We start from the raw sequence: 17072 nt of genomic DNA on the forward strand, positions 1-17072 counted from the left end.
ATAATTGATAAAAAATTATTACTGCTCTCTTAATTTTTACAAATAATATAAGTAAATATGAAAAAATCAAAATAATTAAATATTTAGAAATTAATGGAACAATATCTACGCGAATGTGAAACCAAAAAAGTAGCCATCTAGGAAAAAAAAAGTTGCAGCAATATATTCATAATTGGGACCCAAATGAAAAAAGTAGCCATCTCATATATTCAAGCCTGAAAGCGACATATCATTAGAGACCCATGTCGGGACGGAAGATAGTCATTTGCTTTATGTCCTATTTTTCATTTTACCAATAAAATTTTATTATGAAAATTTAAAAGAAAAAAAGATGAGACAATTATATAATATCCTAAACATTTTTGCTTATAAAAAATATATATATGATTACCTAAGTGCTCTATAATTATATAATAGAATTAAAATTTACTAGTGTGATGCTTAATTTTGATGCATGACGGTGTAAAATAATATTTTCACCGTCGACTAATAATTGCAACTACTTTTGCCATTTTTCTCTTTCTCGAATATGTTTGGCTTATGCATCAATTATTTTCTCTTAGTATTATTGTAATTGAAAAGAAAAAAAAGCTCACACATTCTTTTTTTTCTTTCTTTAAGCCCACATATTCTAATAAGAGAATAATGTTATATCAACTTTAATAAAGAGAATGTGATATGAACCGAACGTACATAAATTTGAGTGCATGAAACCTGTTCCAGTGCATAAGTAGACCCCCCTTAATTTACTTCACGTGTCAAGTTGTCTCTATCGGATAGTCATAGAGGCATTTAAGATCACTTTACACATGGGTAAAAGTACATTTAAAATTAAATTACGTAAAAAACATAAATAGCACCTTTCTGTTTTTAGTAGTGGAGAAAATTAAGAAAACAAAATTGTCAAATAAAAATTTAAATGTTGGCTAAAGTAAATAATATTGGTCGGTCCAAAAACTGAAAATTGGATTTTACCCTTAAAAAGTTCGAAGGAAGAAATGATTAGAATGAAAACGAAGGGACATAGAATTTTGGAGCTAGCGATATCTTGATTCGTCGATAATCATCACTTTCAAGTTCTAACTTTTTAAGACATTGGTGGTGACGGGTGCAAATCCACGCAAAAATGACATGTGAGAACAAGAGGATGCTGTTTGATTCTAGCCCATGATAATTGAGAATATTTTTACCAACCATTTATTATTTAATTAGTGTGTGTGACCATATGTAATGCAGCAAGAAAATTAGTTACTGTATTGAATGATTTGGTCTAAAAACAGCATGAAAGACGATTCAATCTCAATCTTGTATTTTATTTATAATGATCACGATAACAAACTCAAGCAAGAAACCAATTAAACTATCTAATAAACACATGATTCTTCTTCCTATTACAAATTACACATAGTATACATATTATATGAAATCTGTTTAGTTTAGCTTAATTAGCAAGCTTTGAGTGGCTTCCCACAGAGGCAATCGTTGTAAACAAAGGACGAAGCTTCCAAATGATCAAACGGAGATCCAATTGGAATGGCACCACAAAGATGGTTGTGACTCAAATCCAAGTGTCCAATATACGCAGCAGAGGATATAGATTTTGGGATTGCCCCTTTGAGATTGTTATAAGACAAATCCAAAGCCGTGAAATAAGACCTTTCACCAAACGCGTCGGGGATAGCACCTTCCAACGCATTGTGACTGATGTTTAAATCACTTATGCCAGACACGAACAAACTTTTCGGAATGTGTCCGGAAAGCCTGTTCATGTCCAAATTGAGGGTATAAAGAACCGCCATTTTACCGAGCGATTCGGGTATCGGCCCAGATACTTGGTTACGAGATAGATCTAAGTCCGCAAGACGGTAAATACGAGAAATTGAGCTCGGGATAGGCCCGCTAATTGAGTTACCGCTCAGCAAGGCCCGACTCAGCATTCGGAGTGATCCAAAGTCACGTGGGATGGGCCCGGAGAGACGGTTGTTGCGGAGGTCGAGGTGCATGAGGCTCCGGAGGCCGGTAAGGGAGGCTGGGATTGCACCGGAGATGCCGTTGTCGGCGACGTTGAGGACGGTGAGGCGGTGGAGCCGGCCGATGTCGGAGGGGATTTTACCGATGATGCGGTTACCGACAAGGTCGACGATCCGGAGGAAGGGGAGTGAGGTTATGCAGCCGGGGATCTCGCCGGAGATTCCCTTCCAATCGGCGATTGTGAGGCTGGAGAGGCGGTGGAGCTTGCAGATTGCCGGGGAGATCCGGCCAGTCATGTAGCCGGTTTGGTTTGCCTTCTCGAACATCTTCTCCTCCGACTCGCCGCGGAGGTTGATGTCGGCGACGCGGTGGGTCCCTCTGTCGCAGCTGATGCCGTACCACTTGTTGCAGCAGTCGGCGCCGGTCCATGTCTTGAAGATATCAAACTTAGTTTCGTGGAGGGCTGCCTTGAACTGCAGCAGCGCCGCCCTCTCCGCCGGCGGACATGACTGTACTGCGGTGGTGACCGCCAGTAATAGCACTGCTTGTATAAACCAAACGCCACCCATTTTATGATTGAAACTGGAAACTGGAAATTACTTATATGCACTCTGCTCAGTGATGTTGTTTATATAGTGAAACAGAAACAGAGTCTGTTTTGCTTGCAATGCTATGTGAAGTAGAGAAGTGTATTATGAATGTGCGTGGAAGTTTGGAGACTCTGACAACTTCATTTATACTGTTCATTCGAGTTTTATGACCATTTTGTCCCTTACACAGTTCTTATCTGGTGAAGTCTTTGACTGAACTAGTCAACCATTTTCTCTTCTTCCTTTGTTTTAATAGAGAAATGTAGTAACATTTTTTTAACAATAAATTTAAAGTGATCAGGGGGATGGTGCCTGACTAGGGAAAAGTGGAAAACTATGGGGATAAAGAACACTTTAAACAATATTCTTGGATTATTAACATTCTAACACTAACAATCTTTTACATGCATGATATAATGTGACAGTAAAAGAGATAGAAAAAAAATATGGTGTATAAAAACTATTGTTATTGCTAGGTGATATATGAATCACGTCTACTAAATATCGAATCTATCACTGTTCTCTTTTATTAATTTGAGTGATGCTAGTTTCTTTATTTGAATAGAGAAGAACAGGTGAACATGGGAAAGAGGATAATTGGGACACATGTTGAAAGAAGGAAAGGACTGAGAGTAGGAGGATGCACATGGTGGCGGAAGGGACCAGAGAACACAATTATAAGGCTGGCACTGTTCTTCTATATATAAATTTATATTAGGGCTTCTAACTTGATCAATATTTCTCATCAATTTTCATCTTATATTTACTGGTTTTAATTTTTTCATAATTATACCATACAGTTGATTTTAAAAATAAAACCAATTTTCTAAAGAAACTTGAATAACTAATGTTTGGATGTTAGAAATGATTCTCCTGAAAAATAAATCGATTCAAACCTATATACTATTGATTAGATGAAGCAATAATAATCTTGTCCAATTCACATTCTCATATGGCTTGGGTCTCTTTTTGTTTTGGCCTTTATCAAACGGAGACTAAAGGTTCATGATTAAGGGAGGGCCCTTCCTTCCTCCTTCCTGTAATCTATAACTGTGAAATAGAGTTAGGACCCTGTCGTAATCGACCAATAGATGTGTGGTTAGTGTATCACTAGCTAATAGAAGAATGCAAAGTAACCCCACAGATACCTAAATCTTTGTCTCCCTAATTAACTTGTTAAATTGCAGGAAGTTTAATGCACTTGATTTAAACCTAATTGGCCGTCAGAACCTACATGCGTAAACTAATTAAATGTAGGATCAGAGTAAATTAATTAATCAATTTAAATTGTCTTTTGTGGTCACAATTCTGAAAACAAAAAATGACCCACTTGCATCGCTGCAGCGTTACATTGCATGAATCTTGCATGTGGGACGCTACTGATATACACTAAAGTTGGCCAATAAGGACAACCCCATCATATCATATCTTTTTTCCTTGAATAATTGTGTGATGTATCATTTACGTATGAATAATGCTTTATTGATATTTTTATCACTAGCTACACTAGAGAAAATAGAAAAAAGAAATAAGAGAAATTAGTGATATGAAAAATACAAATGTATAGGAAGGAAAATATGAAAAAATAATATGGGAGAAAAAATGAAGTGTAAAAGAATATAATCATTACTCAAATATATATATAGTGTTTGTATGTTTTTCTAGGCATATTTCAAAGGAGCTTAAGTGTATCTTGGTATGTTCATATCTTTTGTGTTATTATAATTAAGGTGTTTTTGACCAACGTAAACGTAAAAAGAAACATATACCTAGTCCTCCTCCAATCAACCTACACAAATTGTGGTGGGTTTTTTTTTGTTACAGAGGGAAAAGAAACAACAAGCAACAAAAGAAAACTAGTTAATAACGTCCTGACAGAGCAGGGAAATCACTATTGCTGGTGGTTGAGACCAGAGTTTCCAACCCAATCCTCATACACAACGAGCTTTGTCAATGCATCGGCAACCTTATTTTGCTCCCGCAGTACATGACAACAGACACACTCCAATCTCTATTATTCAACTCCCGAATAGCTAGAATGTCATCTCGGTGACAAAAGTTATCCACCTCTCTATCACTTGAAATTATACTTCCTGGGCTTCAAGACAATCCATATAGCAAACAACACTTTTGTATCCCATCTCCCAAACATGAGAAAGGCCCTTCCTAGCAGCTAAGAGTTCCACTTTGAAAGCATCTCCAGCGCCTAAACTGGCCGTGAAACCAGAGACCCAGCGACCATCTCGATCCCGGACAACACCACCACCACCCATCCTGTTCACTCAAGGATCCTAGCTCCCGTCGGTATGCAACGAAACAGAGCTTGGCTCAACTGTTATCCCAGGCGACGGTTGCTGCGTGGCCAAGTCTTGCTTCTGGAATTCGACCATGTCAACATGTATATGCGACGCATCACCTCACCAGGTTGCCACAGTGACTGCTAAAAAACAAAGGAGTTCCTCCACTTCCAGAGGTTCCAAGCCAGAGCACAAAACACAGTATGATCGCTGCTTTGTAGATGCACGAATAACCAGTGGCGGAAAGGGGCAGCTACCGGAATCCATGGGAGAAGCCCCCGGAATTGACTCCGAACCCAGATAGAACCTAAGCAGCGACAGAGCACATGTTCAGCATCTTCCACTGTCGCTCCACATCTGATGCAGGACGATGTGGCTGCGAGGTGACTACCGTGCCTTTTCGCGTTTGTGGGTAGTGCATCTCTGCCCACCAACCACAGAAAAAACCTCACCTTCTCAGGTGCACAGGCCCTCCAAATAAGCTTCCAAAATCCTGTCTCCGGTGTGCCATCTTCGCTCAGAAATTGATATGCGGATGCCGCCGAGTATACTTCGTCACTTGCTTCCCTCCATAGGATTCGACCCTCCCTAGCCTGAATGGTGGGTATTTGAACACAAGCTATTTCCTCCCTGATCTCCAACGGCAACAGGGTATATAAGATGTCAAAAGTTCATGCACCTTGACGCCAAATATCAGCCAAAGTGAGCCTAGTATCTGTGATATGCACGAAAGGAACCCTGGTAGCAAGTATCCTTGCCTAGTCAGTTAGAGCACCAAGGGGATGATGTGCCAGCGCCTAGTCTAGCGCCAAACCCATCTGCAACCGATTCTCTTGCTTTTAAAATACCCCTCCACACGTACGATCCTCCTGGCTTTGATTCCTCCGTCAATATTGAACCAGATTTAATATATTTCTGGGACAAAACTTGAACCCACAATTTCTCCTTGTCATTCATGAGACTATGAACCAATTTTCCCAACAAGGCTTCATTATTCCTCCTTTCACTCTGAATCCCCAACCCCCCTTTCCCTTTAGATCGAGTTACATCTCTCCAAGCAACAAGATGCCAACTTCGCGCATTCCCTCCTTTCCCCCAAATACAATTCCGAACCATCTTGACCACATGATCACAAACAGAGTCAGGTAGCCAAAGAGATTGCATAGCATGAACCAGTAAGGAGGATAGCATAGACTTGGCCAAGCAAACTTTGCCGGCCCTATTCAAAAGGTTGTTCTTCCAAGAAGCAAGTCTCTTGTATTCACGTTTTCAATGATTGGTGCAAAGTGCTCTCTCTTGACCCTTCCTTGGAGAAGAGGAAGGCCAAGATATTTACCTAGATTGTTGGCCCTTGAAATCCCCGCAATATTTGACAATTCTCGTTGCCTTCGTTGGCTCACTGCCTTCGAGAAAGTCATACTTGATTTCTCTAGGTTAACCTTAATTTTCTTCATCCTTGTGGTGGTTTATGAGAGCCACCAACTGCCAAGTTAAAAAAATGTCTTATTTGTATTTTTATTTCTCTTAGTTTTAGACTATATGTGATTTTGAACCTCTTAGTTTTTTCCTAGCTATTCTTTTTTTTTCTGAAACTATTTTTTTTCCTAGCTATTCAAGTCCCATTAGTTTTCAAATTAAGAAAATTTTATCAATCTCTCAATTATAATATGTATAGAATCATTAAATTCACATTTACTATTCAAATATTTTAGGTTTATAAACGTTTTAATATACAATTTAAAAAAAATTAGGGTGACTTTTTGTTTACATTTTAAAGGATGTCAGTTTAAAGAGGTGGGAAATTGAGTTTTTTTAATATTTTATTGAAATTTAATATTTTATTAATTGATTTTGATGAGAATAACATCTTTAATGATTTTTTTTTGATACATCGGAAAGATAACATCTTTAATGATTAAGTTCATTTGTGAAGATTTTTCTTTTAAAATGAAAATTTGAGAGTTTTAAGTAGAATGATAATGATAGAGGAACTTAATTTGCAACAATTTGAAATTCGAGGGACTAAATTTAATTTGTTCAAGAAATCTTAAGGGACAAAAATCACTCATAATTCAAATTTGAGGGACTGATAGCGTTTTAACTCTTTAAAAAAAGAATAAAAACGTGACATTTGTTGTTTTAAACTTCCGATATCATCACATTTTCTTCGTTTTTCTTAACTTCACAATTTGTGGAGGTCAAAAGTAGTCATAATGGCTAGAAACATGTATGTAGATCATTTTTCTACCAATAAGGTCTGACACATGTAATTGGTAGATAGTTGAACTCTTCAAGCATATCTAAGTCTAGGAATTGATTCATGAGTGGAGCGTATGGAAAAATATTTGTTGGGAAAGGCCTACCAACTTAACGTGATCTTAGATCCTTAGAGAATTATTCTCAACGATTATCGGTGGTGTGAATATACCTTGGGAAAAAATTTATTTTCCTATATATATATATATATGTAAGGGTTAAGCATCATATTGGTCCCGTCTTTGTGTCGCCGTCTGATCTAGGTCCCTCGCCGAAAAAATTATTGATAAAGATCCTCTTATTTGTAAATCGTTTGGAGCAAGTCCTCGCCGGAGCCCGGAGCTCCGGCGAATAATGATTTGGCATGCTGACTGTATTAATGATGCTGACATAGATTTTATTAAAAATTAAAAATTAAAAAACTAAATAACACATTAGAAAATTTAACATAATAAACAAAAATAAACAAAACTAACCCAAACGATGAAAAGAATCTCCAAACTCCCAAAGCAAATCATTCAATTTCTCTGGGTAAGCAACGTTCAATCCACGCTCTTCTTATTTTCCTTGTTTCTTCATCAATTCGTCCATGTATGTTCATAGGAATAGGAATAAAGAACAAGAAAAGGCAAAGAAAGGAATAGAAATGTCAAACCAATGGCATTACGCCAGGAAAAAAAAAAGAAAACAGATCATCCTCCTAGAATGTCAAAGTTCCATAAAAGACGATAGCTCTCCTGCTACTACCAGTCACCCAAAACGCACCCACAGTGCAAGAAGGATTCGTCGACCCAAGCTCTTGAATCCTTTTCTCATCACCCACTCATCGATCTCTCTCTTCTCACTCTGCCATCCTCATGGAGCCACCGGGACAGATCCTAGCCATAGCGTCGTCGTCTCATAACCCCATCACCATCGAGCCCCCTTAAACACCATCCTCTTTCTCCGCCCTTCGATTCACAGATCTGGTTGCAGGTGGGGTTCACAGTTCTGGGTGCAAATGGGAGTGGGGTTGGGGCTCACAGATCTGGTTGCAGGTGGAGAAGAAATTAGGGAATTTATTGTTGGGAGCAAGCTTTTTCCCGTTTCTTGGCCCAATCCCCATAACGAGATTCTTGGCCACCACCACCACTCACGGCTTTGCCACCGCCACTACTTCTGAGTTTCTTGGCCGCCACCACCACTTATGGGTCTCACTCTTCTGGGTTTCTTCTTCAATGGTTTCTCTAACTGGCACGGTTATGGTGGGGATTGGGTTTTGTTTTTCTTCTGGAAATTGATTTATGTGTTTCTGGGTTTCTGTTGTGATGTTGAAGATTCAGGGAATTTTTTTTTTTAAAGTGAAGACCAGGGGAAATTGAATTTGGTATTTTGGTATCTTATTTTGTTTATTATTCTTAATTTTATGAAGAAGATGAATAAGAAAATGAAGATGAGTTTGATGTAAAAAAATTAGATCAAGCACACTCATGATGTTGAAGAAGATTCATGTTAATGAAGATAAATTATGGACTTAGAATTGGGGTTAATTTGGACCTAAATTTAATTTTGTTAATTTAATTTAATTTTATGATGTGTTATTTAGTTTTTAATTTTTTTAATTTTTTAAAATCCACATAAGCCTCACTGACACAGTCAGCATGCCATATCATCACTCGCCGGAGCTTCGGACTCCGGCGAGGACCTGCTCCAAATGATTTACAAATAAGAGGATCTTTTTCAATATTTTTTCCGGCAAGGGACCTAGATCAGACGGCGACACAAAGATAGGGACCAATATGATGTTTAACCCTATATGTAATTATGTGATACTACTACTACTAAAGAGATAAGAATATTTTGAAAACAAAAGAATATTTTTTATTTTCCTTAATTTATCTGCTGTAGTTTTAAATAATACTTACGTTCAAAAAAAAATAACACTTTAACATAAGTAGTATTGTAAATTGAAGGGTGAATTTGAGGGTCCCTTGATATTTTAGATGAGAAAAATCCTCCTTTCAATTATTTCATCTCTCTTGAGGAAGGATCCGACCAGCCGGTGAAGCCAGCAATGTTCCTGAAAACCTTATCCACAAGATTCTGTGCTTCGTCATGGGAATTGAGGAACAGTGAATTATTAAAAATCATGCTAAATAAACAAGTTTTAATTATTTGTGTTGTTTGTTTGTTTCTACTGAGATTTCGCACAAGACATGACAGTTAGGTGGCATACACAATATTTCCTTTTTATATACTCCGGAGTATAAGATCCACAAGCCTCAACAGCTTGAATGATAACCCGTGATCTTGGCATTTTTTAAGGCAAGGTGATTGATTGTCAAAAACCATGTGTCTACATGTGCAAAATCATATTCACCCATATGGTTGGTCATAGAATCCAGGAAATCAAACAGTCTGACTTGGTCAACATGCATGAAATGTGAATTTTCTCTGGGGAGAAATTAGTATATACTATATACTGTATAAGATTACAAAGACGCGAGCATATCTTGCTATTAATCTTATGGAAATATGTTTTTAGAGCATTTTCATCCATGCAATCCATAAAAGTTGCTAAATTAAATTTTACATCATTCTACAATTTCTCACAGGGTTTAATTATTATGCACTTGATTTTGTAAAACCATCTTCCACATTCATCCAACTCATAAAATACAAAATAAAATCTCCTATAGATCGTTTGAGCTCCACTATTTGAAATTATTACACACATACACATCATTTCAATTGCTTCTTTCTTAGCTAGTTACACCAGTTCCGTTTGAACTTATGTTTAAAAAAAACACTCCACAGTTCATATTCTCAAGGTCTTTTTTCACAAACTAGCACACGTGTATGAAAGTGGGTGAAAAAATGGGATGCATAACTAATTATTTATAATATATTTTCCCTTCTAAATTCAACAAAAAAATGTCTGTTTAAGATCCCCAGTCGTAGAAATCTGATCGTAAAACTAACAAGCACAATTATACCCATCCATGATCCAACTATTATGTCTGAATGATCATTGTGTCTTGATAATAAACAAAACTAAATATAACATGACAGTTTCTAAATTTAGATAAAGAATTACAATGTAACAAGTTCTTACAATTATGTTATTTATATATACTATAGTTATCCACATTAATATTGTGCACATCATGCGCACAAAACATGCCATCTAAAAAGGGCTATTACGCGTTTGATCTTAATTTCCAGCGATATAATTGCATGAACAAACGCAGAGTTTTGGGCATAATAATTCAATCGAAATTAATGATAAACAATTTGCTTGGTAAGCATCCCGACAAGCATGAGATATATTATAAGAAATTTTAGGGTTTTCTAGGCCGACATTTGCTTAAATGCAGGAGAAAAAGATCCTCTTCCAAAGTAAACAATTGTTCCAGGTTTTCAGAGAGTTCAATGAACAGCTTTCAGGACCAGTTTATTAATTTATTTGGTTTCACATGCATGCACAATCTGCTTATCATTTTTTTATTAATGACTTGGTTAATACTTTGTTCAATGCAATTGACCCATTCGGGATTATGGATATATGTGTGTGTAAAGTAGGGAAGACCATAAGAAGAAATGAGCATTAAAGAGACCATCAAACCAAGGATCCAGATTAACATCAAAAGAATTGAATAATTGATACACAGCCACATTGCATACACCTAGAAATGGCATTCAAATGAGGGGAACTGGGGAAGAAGAAAAAATCTGGAAAATTAATGCAAATCATCTTATATCATATCAATAAGTAGTTATTTCTTTTGTTTTTTTTAAAGAATAAGTAGTCATTTCATATCAATTAGTTATTTCATTGCAAAAGATTGGAAAAGAAGCAGGAAACCAACAAATACAGCAAAAGAACTCTACAAATTTCAGCTTGCCATTTTTTTTGTCAAAGTCATATTCTTTACTTGAAACAAACTCATATTTCCGAATAAGGATTTTCTAGACGCCGATCACACATTGAAATAATTTAGGCTTTAAGGTCTTAGTGATCCTATCACATCCTTTGTATTACTATTCTAGACAAAAAGAAAAAAGGACCACTCACTAGTTTCTTAAAATTGTTGATTAGAAATTATTTGATACATACTCCAACCAAGAATACACATACTATGAGTTTAACCATTCCATCAATGGTTGTGGTGAGGTAAAACCTTTCATAGAACAAGAACTTTAAGACCTAAACCGCTAACATATAGGTGAATGCATGATGCTAGTAACACTATCTGAACCCCTCACACTGTCTCACTATTAGTGGCTTTAATGCTAAAAAAAGAATGAAAGGACAGGTACACACCTTTTATTGACCATAGTAATGTAATTGTGGGGAGTAAGTGCATTTTTATTTTTATTTTTATTTTTAAGAGTGGCTTTACATGGCAACATCCTAAAACAATGGTCTTAGAACAAATCGAAATCCTTGAGTTGCAATTTCATTCCATATGTCTTACTAAGGTGCGCAACATCAACACTACATACAGTCAAAACGATATGCATCTACCACCACATTGCACAAACCTAACAGAACATGAATACATAAAACTTACGTCGATGGTGAGCCTACTTTTGGAATATAAATGTCCGCAAGTTAGCAGCAAAACTATCGAACTCAATTGCTGTCAACCCTCACTGCAAAACAGATACCATAAGCGAAAGATGTATGCCTTTCACAATTAGCATCTTTTATGTACAGTTCTATAATACATTGGACAACACAGATCTTCTTAGAAAAATACAGCTAACGAGGAAGACGGTTCTCATGCAAATGAGTTGAAGCTGCAGTATGAAACGGTGGCGAAACATTATGGAATAGGGGTGGCACCATACTGTGAAACTGCATCGGCATGACATTGTGTGACCTTAGATCAGTTGGCTCCTGTCAACCATATAGAGACATTAAATTTGAAACCATAACATACTCTGATATCACTAAAGGTGTGTTTGGTTCAAAGAAGGAGATGGGAGGGGAGGAGAAGTAATTTAAATGTTATCATGTTTGGTTAAAGAGGAAATGAGGGGGGGAAGGGAACTGGGGAAGGGAAGGGAAGGGAGGGGAGGGTGAAATAACTTCTTTCTTGTCTTGTTAAAGAGAGAAGGGGAGGATTTTAAAACATTTTTACTTTTATTGCCATTATTTATAAAATATAATTTTAAGTTTCAAAACATAAGTAAGAGTATTAATGTTAAATGAATTATTTTCCCTTCAAATGCCACAACTTTTGGAGGGGAGACAACATAGTTCAAAAATATAAACCTTTGCTCCCCTCCTCACCTCTATTCCCCTTCACAGCCTCAACCAAACAATGTAAATGTCAATTTATAGAATGATCTCATGAAGAATACAGATATTCAATGTTAACCGAAGTGTGGGAAAGTATATCAGTATTATATCAAATGGATGTACAGATGCACAATATGCACCAATCAGGTCCTTCTATACAAGATGTACAGAAGTAATCATCTAGCATAGTCAATCTAATTGCTCATAAATCTAAACACTACGTGATGTGCTTTTTTTTCCCCTCTACAAATAGTCTCAACATGAATCTACCATTCTTTATATAAGCCTGAAACACAGAACTAGCACTGAATTATCCTACAGGTCAAGAATGAAGTTGGGTATTGTAACTCCCCAAATAACATAACATCCTAGCATAACCAATGCTATATTAAACCAACTTCTAATATAGCATTATTCACCATCAAATGCTATATTGGATGGTTAAAATCTCTAATTAATAAAAATCAGTGCAATAAGATGCAACAGACTTGCAGGCTTTATACTACTCTCTAGTCTTTACCCCCATGAGTGTCATGGGTAAGTCTATCTTAGAAACAAAACACTGAGGTTGGAGAAGTTAAAAGACATCTTCAAAGGGATACCCTTGCCCCATATTTACTTTTGGGTAGTGTTTTGGGTCCTAGCATCCTTGTTTCTTTAGTATTCTCTTTGTTTTCATTTAAATTTTTTACTTCTTGAGAATACCGTAACCTGTTCTGTGCACTTCTTAAATATAAGTGTCACCCACAGTTCAATCTTGGAAAGGAAAACAAACATTTTTATGAAATTGATGAATTAGCAAAAGTTATTTAATTTGAACATATTATAACTAGATGCTTCTGATGGCAACAGTAAAAGTTAAGGCATACTGGCAAAGCATACCATTTCTTGAAAACCGTCTTTCCTGCTCACTGCTTCAAGCTGAGATACCTGTAGCATACAGAAAGCAAACTTATAAGACACAACTTTAAAACAAAATGAACATAAGAAGGTCAATTACACCAAAATTACTGAGGTCAATCATTAATCACCAATCTAACTGACCTTTCCTTTATTTCCTTCACTATTTTCAACAGTTCCTGGACTCCTACCAGTACCAGCCACATCAGACCTCACAGTCTTCTTAGCCGTAGTAGGATCAGGGACCTTATTGTTAGATGTAATAAAAGGTTGATACTCAACATTGCAGACAACATTGGTAGCTATGGCATCAGGTCTCATACCATTCTCAACAGAGTTGTTCAAATTTGTACATTGCTTCAGAGCTTCACTTATGGAACCTAAAGCAGTATAGTAACTTTCTTGAGACAAAGAACCTTCTTCACCCAATATAATGGCTCGTCTACATAAATCATTGAATCGCCGGACCTTGGATTGAATCTCTTCCAATTTTTCACCAATAGGATGCCTGCTCATAGCAGCATTTGTCCATCTTTGCAATATATACTTTGGTGGGATGCTGAAAACACCAGACATTTGTAGAACAACAATAGCATGTCTACAAAGGTAGCCTTTATATTCAAACAAGTGGCATGAACAACAAATATCTGAGTTTGATGTGTTCCATTCTACCATATAGTTTTGATTATTTTCAAAGTCTTTTACAGCATAAGTAGTAGTCACACCATCACTTTCTTTCTTAAGATGGCAAGCAGCTGCACCCAAAACCTCAAACTGAAACTTCTTATAAATTTCATGTGTGTAAACTGACAACAACTGTTTTTCAAAAGGGGAAGGAGATTTCAACTCAGGTGTTTCATGCCATGCATCAAAATTTGCTTTGGCTTCCTCTTCATGTCTATCTTCAAGAATCACTTGGTACTGTTCTATAAATTCCTTCAACGAAGTATCAGCATGGATATAGTTGTCAAGCAAAGTATTTAAACTTTCTGACCTTGAACTAGTAGACAAGCCAGCAAAAGAAATATCTCTCATAAAAGTTGGCACCCAAAATGTACGATCATCATACAAGGATTGGACCCATTCAACCTCTTTAAGGTTAAACCTGTCAACCAACTTCCACCATCTCTTTTCAAATTGCTCCTCCGTCCATGATTTATATATACATTTGTTAAATTTTTCCATGAAGCTATCATGCCATGCACTTAAAAATTCAAGTTGTTTTGGTATCTTTTCCAAAACATGCCATAAACAAAAACAATGACGTGTTCCTGGAAGAACAGCAGCAACCGCTGCTTTAATAGCATCATTTTGGTCAGTGAGAATGACTTGTGGAGCTCGCTCGCCCATTGCTATTAACCATGTTTGCAGTAACCAGGCATAAGTATATATTGTCTCATCGGCAATCAATGCACAGCCAAGCAATGTTGGTTGAATATGATGGTTTACTCCAATGAAAAGTACCAAGGGTATTTTATACTTGCTTGTGAAATATGTTGTGTCAAAAGAGACAACATCAGAAAAATAAGCAAAATCTTCTAACCCTTTAGCATCAACCCAGAACACATTTCTCAGTCGATGTTCTTCATTCAAATCAACTGCATAGAAGAATTTTGGATTCTCTTCTTGCATGTGCATGAAGAGTTCAAGAAGCAATTGGGCATGCCCTGCTTCTAAAACCAAACTCCGTCCTTTATCATGTTGATGTTTCATAAAGTTCTCTAAACAATCAACATTTTGATATGCACCAAATAATTTACAACCTGCAGTTGAGTTCTTCCGTCTTCGCATCCGAACATCATTACTTAACGGGTCAGAACTCCGGTGACTCCGAAAAAAATGAGCTTGAGCAGGTAAAAGCTCATGATTGTGCTCCTTCACAAAGCTATAGACATACCACTTGCCATCTTGTCTTCTCTTCACATGCATGCTAGCTTTACAACCAATTTTTGGAGAGGGACGTGGATTAATTGCATCATCAGATTGCTGCTTATTACCATATCTTATACATGAAAATTTGGCATCAATAAATTCCTTCGACGCCCTAGACCGGCGACTGCTCAACTTAGCAGTACCGAACCCCGCAGACTTAGCATATTCTTTGTAAAATGCATATGCAGCTTCATGAGATTCAAATTCTATATCATAATGAGGCTCCAAAACTGGGTTAGCCAAGACAAGAGAAGAATCCATAATTACCACAGCAACATTCAGGTTCCACTTCCAAGTCACTTCTAAAAGATACAACGGTCTGCTCAATTATCCAGCAACAAGGATACCTGAAAAAATGGAGAGGCAAGCTTCGTTGAGAAATTGTACCAGGAGTGAAAAAATTGTCATTCAGATATAAATATGCAGTTTTTTATAGAATTAGAAAAGAAAAAAGACAGTCCACACATTAAAACAAAAAAGCACCAAAAAACTAAGTATTTCCATATGGAAAATGCTGATTGTTACAGAAACAAAACACACAAACGATTTTCGAATCAATTTGATTGGTTATTAATTCCTAAAATATCAGCACATCTCCGTGGTTTCTTTCAAACAATAGTGTATATTGGAGATAAATGCTTAATAGTGAATTTCGTTGCAGTGTCCTTCGCAAGAAATAGCATCACTCTCTCCATATCACCATTTAATTATATCTATTTATGCGTAATTCTCTATTTATCTTTCGCAATCGCTGGCTGCTGGCTTTACGATAAAAAGAAAAACGGAAGCAGATATTAACTTTCTCATTCATGCAACGTTTCAGACATATCGTTCCTTATTTTCAAATAATCCAAATGGCTAGCATGCAATTCACATTCCATTCATGATTAAGTAGCCTTCTGCATTGGGAACTTCCAAAACATGATTCAAAATACTAACATCCAAATCCTAAATTGCCATAAAAGAATTCCAAGTAAAATTCATCAATCTGAAAATGCATAATCACCAATTCCAGAGCAATGTTTTACAAATATTTATACATCAGCAGATAGTAGCCACAAAATTGCATAGTTCAAGCGGAAGCTAACTCAAAATGATAATTTATCATTTATTGAAATCGATAGAAAGACTAAGACAAATTTAAGAAAAAACAAATAGAATAGAAAGATTAAGAGAAATTTAGACGAAGCAGCGGTGAACTCACTTCGGGTTGAACCCTTGTTCGTCCCCTCGCCGCCTCTGATGTGAGAAACCCGTTGCCGCACGCTCGGATCAAAGCCCTAACCAGTAGGAATTAGAGTAACATCTTCCATTCTTCTTTGAAATTGGGTTGGAAAGAAAATTAGGGTTTATATGTGGGTAATTGTCCTATAATACACGATGAACAAGGACTTATTCTGAATAAACCTCGTCTACTGATTTAGCTGTAGAGGAAATAACTCGCTGCTTCACGAGTCGCCTTTCCAGCTTACTTTTATCTGAAACGGAAGTTGCAGTCATCAGAACACAAACTTTCAAGATTCATTATTTTGGTATATTATAACTTTTTTTTACATTAGAAATATAAATTATTTGGTATAGAATGATAGCTCAAGTGGTAAGAACAGATAGATATGCAGGTTGAGGAGCAAGGTTCAAGGAGGGTATCATTTATTTTTTCCGATGTACTAAGAAAAAATTAATTCAAGAGTAAAGAAAGTTTTTGTTGCTCATGATGAAGGTATGAAAAACGGTAGAAAGGGGGGGGTTTGAATAACGTTTTCAGTATAAAACTTCCACCTTAAAGATTTTGACAAATCTTTCGAGAACTTAAGTGCTAAAGATAAGAGATAGAAAAGC

General features: G+C 36.6%; 2 protein-coding genes across 2 annotated transcripts; both read right to left on the reverse strand.

Moving 5' to 3' along the window:
- Positions 1-1292: 1292 nt before the first annotated feature.
- On the reverse strand, positions 1293-2688 carry LOC130744234 (DNA damage-repair/toleration protein DRT100-like). The gene has a single exon (XM_057596426.1). It carries the CDS (start codon positions 2538-2540, stop codon positions 1446-1448), a length of 1095 nt encoding a protein of 364 aa, XP_057452409.1. The 5' UTR covers positions 2541-2688; the 3' UTR covers positions 1293-1445.
- Positions 2689-11521: 8833 nt separating this feature from the next.
- LOC130744240 (protein FAR1-RELATED SEQUENCE 4) lies at positions 11522-16747 on the reverse strand. The gene is made up of 4 exons (XM_057596433.1): positions 16438-16747; positions 13446-15580; positions 13284-13331; positions 11522-11996 (listed from the first exon to the last, which is right to left on the reverse strand). The coding sequence occupies exons 2-4, from the start codon at positions 15492-15494 to the stop codon at positions 11859-11861; spliced, it is 2235 nt and encodes a 744-aa protein (XP_057452416.1). The 5' UTR covers positions 15495-15580; positions 16438-16747; the 3' UTR covers positions 11522-11858.
- Between the last annotated feature and the right edge of the window lie 325 nt (positions 16748-17072).

The sequence above is a fragment of the Lotus japonicus genome, chromosome 3 (genome assembly GCF_012489685.1).
Source record: "Lotus japonicus ecotype B-129 chromosome 3, LjGifu_v1.2".
In the NCBI taxonomy this organism is placed as follows: Eukaryota; Viridiplantae; Streptophyta; class Magnoliopsida; order Fabales; family Fabaceae; genus Lotus; species Lotus japonicus.